The 5,840-nt window shown below is 38.7% G+C and overlaps 1 protein-coding gene across 1 annotated transcript in view; it reads right to left on the reverse strand.

The window, feature by feature from the left end:
* Positions 1-438: 438 nt before the first annotated feature.
* The window catches only part of hdac11 (histone deacetylase 11), a gene marked incomplete in the record, with an annotated part of 32,723 nt that continues 27,321 nt past the window's right edge, over positions 439-5,840 (reverse strand). The window contains 1 exon segment of the mRNA XM_035661741.1: positions 439-4,239. Coding sequence (XP_035517634.1) covers positions 3,997-4,239 — 243 coding nt within the window.

The following is a 5,840-nucleotide window of genomic DNA, read 5'->3' on the forward strand; positions in this document are numbered from 1 at the left end:
AAGAATACAAAAATGTTCTTGCATGAGGCCCACTGAGTTTGGGGCTTATAATTCCAAGCATAATGCTGCCCAACTTCAGTTTGAGCAGAGGTCTATTTAGACCAAAAGAAAACACAGGCGTGGTCAGGCAGAGCCTTTAATAATTCCACCCAAGACTCAGACCGATCCACTGAACCACCTATAGGCTAGGTAAGAAAATGAGCTAAAACAGTGCATCAGGGAAACTACATGACATAAGGGGCTTTACTTCAATGTTTTCTTACTGAGTCACTAAGGCACAACTTTATTACATCATATGGGGCAGGGTTTAAGGAACACCCAGATGGGACAAGCAGTGCTACATAGCAGCAGCATTAAGTAGAGTTTCCAAACATACTATACTTTAGCATGGGCAGTAAAAGCAATTAAAAGATTTTTTAAAAATTACAAAACAGACCATTTGGTTGTTATGGATTTATTCAATATCATTATGAATGCATAGTAGTAATTCTCAATGTCAGCACAAACCGCAAACACACCCAAAAAACATACAGTACAGCTTTGAAGACTTCGGTGTTATTTTTGGCACACAACATTCAATCAAACGATTAAAGCACTGGCCGACACAGAAAGGAGCTGATGAGCTGGGATCTGGGATCGCATTGGGTATTAAGGACAGGCAATAATTCATATATTCCGAGTCCTAATTAAAGGTAGATTGCACTAAACCTTTCAGCCACATTCACAAGCAGCACACCAGATCAAAAGCTTTAGCTAATTAGCACTGACACTGCTAATATTGCCCGCCGTTCACATTTCATTATGAATGTGTCCAAACAGCTTCATGGATAAGCACCGCAACGCTGCTTTCCATGCTGTTCAAAGACATGCCTTTTAATCCTTTAAATGATCATGAGTCTGTACTCCACTGCTAACTTTTGCAACGTTTTTTTTAAACAGCAGAGTGAAGCCAGAGCAGTGAAAGATAATGAATGTGAAAATACATTAGATAATCATTGCAGCAGCAGCAGCACCTGCCAGCTGCCACTTCAGGTCTGCTCGGCTGCAAAAAAAACACATCTAATGCAGTGGCAGACAAAGTGCGCAGAGGATGTGGTTTTATTATCTACACTATGTGGCCACATTCACAGTTACATTAACATCTCTTCTAATTTGGGTGTTTGTCTTGCCAGATTCTTTCCAAACACTTATTCAGCACTGCAGGATGTATCAAATCTGTGATATCAGTACATATCTTGGTGTGCTGTGCAATTCCCAGGAGTGAACATGTGTGCAACTATCTATCTATCTATCTATCCCTCTTCGACGACTGTGCTCCCCCAGGTTGTTGCCTGGAAGTCAATTAGCATGGCTAATTTAATGTCTGTTACTGAACCTTCATCACAAAGTAGGGCACAGACAGAGAAGAATGTGCCTTTAAAACTCACTAGGGATGTACAATAATTAAACGCCGATTATGGGAAATTTATATTCATATGAATTATCCCAATACTTAAATTATAACTGATAAATTATCGGTTGATAATTTATTCTGACGATGTTCTATGAAAGTCTTTTTGATGAAACATTTAAAGAGGCAGAACTGTTGTTGGTTTTGGTTGTGTAAACAACAGTGCTGTCAGTTAGATTTGGTTCAGTCAGAGCTATACAATATTACATCATCCATTGACGCTTACTACATCTCAGCCTTTCTTGCCATCAAGTGTGCATAAACTACACTGCCCCCCAAAGGCTGAATGCGGGAACTACACTAACAATGAAATAGAGAAATGGCTTCAAAGTTTTTTGACTGTCCAGCCAAATGTGTTTTGTGTGTTGTAACAATCAGTTATTGTATCGACTGAAAACAAAACCCATATGGTGCAACCCTAAAATTCAATTATGTCGCCTTGCAAGACAGATTCTGGGGTCAGAAATTGACACGATTTCACTCAGAAAATGCTGAATCAGAACTTCAAACAACAACAGCAGCAGGGAATTAGACTCTGCCTGTAAAAATACTCTAGTCCAAGTCCTGCATTGAAAAGGTTATGTTGGTAAAAGTATCATCAGGATGTTGTTGAAATATTAAATAAAGATAAATGTGTCTGTGACCGTGGTACTATTATACCATTAGATTATTATGACTCATGCTTTCATGTAAAAGCAGGATTCTACTGTTGGCGCTGAAAACTTTTTTGAATAGATATAGCATTAAATAGTTCACAGTGAGCTGTGAATCAGAGTTTTTATTATTTGGGCGCTTGAATATTAAATAGTTGCAACTGAAAATTTTAAGTTATTAACCAGTTTTCTGAAATTTTTTTTAAATACAGACTCCTGTCTATCTTCAACTGTCCTATATTTTTAAAAAAGAAAAGCAGCAAATCCTCAAATTTGTGAAGCTGGAACCATGAAATGTTTTTACATGAAAAATTACTTTTTTTATTGGAATCATGATTATCAAAATAGTTACCAATTAATTTTCTGCTCATAGGACTTTTCTCTTAGCGATGTCGCCATATTCCCAGATCTCAACACTTGGTAACTACAGCATCATTATTAGACCAGAATAATCCTTTGATGAAAATATTCAAACATTAAACTTGAATTTCAAACCACAAGCATGCTAGTTAGTTACCTTTTGAAGCTTTGCATTAGCATGAAGCAGCAATATGAGTATTTCATGTACGAGTACAGAAAGGGCGCACTAACACTTCACTTTAGGCAGAAATTCAAATTGCTTATTTAACATTACACACACGCAAACACACACCTGTACAGAACTCAGTTAGTATTCTGTCTGTGTTTGATGGAGAGTCTTTAGTGTCTTTTGGAAGCTGCGTGACATTCCAGCTGCTGCATTGATCATACAGATCCATTCTTTTTAAAGATCTATTTTGCCTCCTTTTACACAACTACTGTATGTGTAAACATCATTAGAGGAGTTATGTATGTCTGACCAGAGCAAACCAATCAGGAGTAAAGCTCCACTGTACAGCCCGGCTCATTAATCACTGAACGCTTTATAGCTTTTGGACTTTGATGTGTCGACCAAGGGGGCACACTGCAACAAGAACATTGATTTTCAGGAGTTTGGGAATGCTCAACTTTCTTTCACCATACGCCAGTTAAAGTGCTCACAGTCACATGTTAGTTAGTGTTTCAAATTTGTTCAAAAGACAAAACACTTTAGTATCCACAGTAAAAACATATTGGCCTCCCTGTAAACATTAACTGCTAACTACTAAAAACAGTCATCAGTGGCTGAAGTTGATGAATGAACAACAATTAGCTCTATAATGATTATATTATTATCTAGAGAAAAACACAAATTTATATGAGAAATTAACAAACTAAATTTTATGGAATGGATACTATGTTATCTTCCGTAAGAAGGTTAAACATCACCATTAGATTATATGTGATAGTTAGAAATGATCACCGCCATAAGCATAAACCGAGCTGGAGGATAGTTAACATAGTTACCATGTATCTGTAAGAACATCAAACCTCTTTATGATTTCATGAACTATTAATATATCATATCTTTCACAAATTACATTATTACATTTCCTGAGATGAAAGAATACCTCTCTAAAACGCTGCCCCGGACATACATTAAACATAAAACCCACCATTCTCTTACTAATGAAAATTTAAACAACTCTTTTTGTGGCGTGTGAGAGCTTATGAAATCAGCTGTAGTCAGGAGAGCGCTATTGTTTCACTACCATTTTTCTCTTTTAGTGATTATTCCCTTTGAGTAACTGCCAACTTACACATAAAAAATGTAAAAATTTACCAAAGCACAAACACTTTTTTGTGTTGTATATGTGCAAACAAGCATTAGGTAACGCCCCTGTCATACATTTCAAACACATTTCTGTGTGACAGCAGTAAGCTTACAATGTCATCACAGCTGTCACACAGTCAATATAAAGTTGCTTGAGTGCCTTTGAATGTCACAGCTGTAGATGACAAACCTGTGAGTGTTAACCTGCGGGTTAATGTGGCTCAGACAGCAGTGAATCTGGATCCAACAGATCCAGAGCTGCACATCATGCTGGTCACCAGCGATGACGACCCCTCCCCCTCCAAAGCCTCTGCTCCAATCAGGCCCTGCTGCTGCAAGTTGAGGATTGAGTCGGCGATGATGCGGGCTGTTTTCTTCTGGTATCCCCCGGACGTCACCATGAGTATGGGGATGCCCCGTCGCCTCGCAGCCCTGAACACAATCTCATCTCTCTTTACAATGCCCTGGCAGAGAAAGACGAGAGAAAAGCCGCTCTGTCAGTCTATCCAAGGCTGCAGATTTCTCTGAATTTTGTCAGGCTGCTGGTGTTCTAGCTACGCTGACTTCCTCCCCTGAGGAGGGTGAGGAGGTTGGATCTCACTACTCCACTGTGGAGCATCAAGCCTATAAGGGCGACACATATGGTGGGAAAGAAACACACATCCCTGTTTGTCTTGGGACTGAGAGTGGGAACAGCTTGTGTCAAAAATCTCACTGATTATGGAGAAATTTGGAGCACAAGGACTGATTTGAAACATTATTAGGCATGACAGAAACACATGCTGGACCAGAACTATTAAAGCTGCACGAACCAAGAGTCTCTTTTTTAATTTCAGGCCATTTACTAGCCCCTATCCAAAATTAGCTCTGCAACACATATTGGTGTAGCATCCCCACTAACACATTCTGCGGATTTACCTTATTTGCTCCAATCATTCTCTGGAATTTGCAGGATCACTGGCAGGAAATCTGTGTACACAGGAAGTAATAAACCCAAATTTGGCTCATGCGAATCAGCTCTCAGTATGCTTCCAAATTTCCTGACAAATTAGCTACATGAAGTCCTCACGTGACATTTCCCAGCTGAGCCTGCCACTTCTACATTCTTCCTGCCATTACAGAACCGCAGATGAAGAATTTTATTTTACTTTTAAAGATTTCTTAATGAATTGTACCACATAGCTACAGATTGGTTCTAAAATCCAAAATAAACCAAAATGACAAAAAAGAAGTTGTGTTAAGGTTTATTTGGGGGCATTTTCCCATGGATTTGTCTTCTTGATAGCCTGGCAGCGGCAACATTACAACACTTTGTTTATCGTTCCCAAATGAATAACTTTTGCTTCTTGTCATGTGCACCTCCGCTGTAATGGTTCTATGCCATTGTCATTGTAAGCATTATTATAGCCACATTGGAAAGATGCAGGAAGATGATGAAGGGAAGCAATGCAACAAAGGTTTGAAGCTGAAACCCAGGATGCTAAAAGATATGCTCCCTGATTTTGTTACGGAGCTGCAAAATGGTAGAAGTTATTTCAGACATACAAGGTTTCCGATGTTACAATCTCATTAATTCTTTCATTAGACAGTGTTAGAGTAAGTCAGGAGCAATTGACCCTTCCAAAGTCCCACCCCTTTTTGAACCTGTGCCAGCTTCCTGTACTTAGATGTGCTAGGCTCGTCTATGTTGAAAATACTAGCTAACTAGCTACATCTCAAAGCTAATGTAAGCAAAACGTCAGCTAAATAGCAAGCTAATTTACAACAATCATTTAAAAGTTACCTAGTTAGCTGGTGTTTAGCTAACTTAAAAAGTCACTAAACCCCAAAACCTATGTATATGGGTATTAAGTAGTGTTGTTAATTGATTCAGGTCCAAATGTTTTTGTGAAAAAGTATTTTAATTCTATTTATTGTTCTATAAATATTCATAGCTACCTCCCTCTACTGGTTGAAACCCAGCTACTGCAATTGCATTTTGCTATTAGCTGATCTGGAGCATTGCTCAACAGTTATGCCCACCATCAATCAATATTACAGTGGCCACTGGCAGCCCAATCGCCCT

This window comes from Morone saxatilis, unplaced genomic scaffold (assembly GCF_004916995.1).
Source record: "Morone saxatilis isolate NCDOM2014 unplaced genomic scaffold, NCSU_SB_2.0 Contig18, whole genome shotgun sequence".
Taxonomy (NCBI): domain Eukaryota; kingdom Metazoa; phylum Chordata; class Actinopteri; family Moronidae; genus Morone; species Morone saxatilis.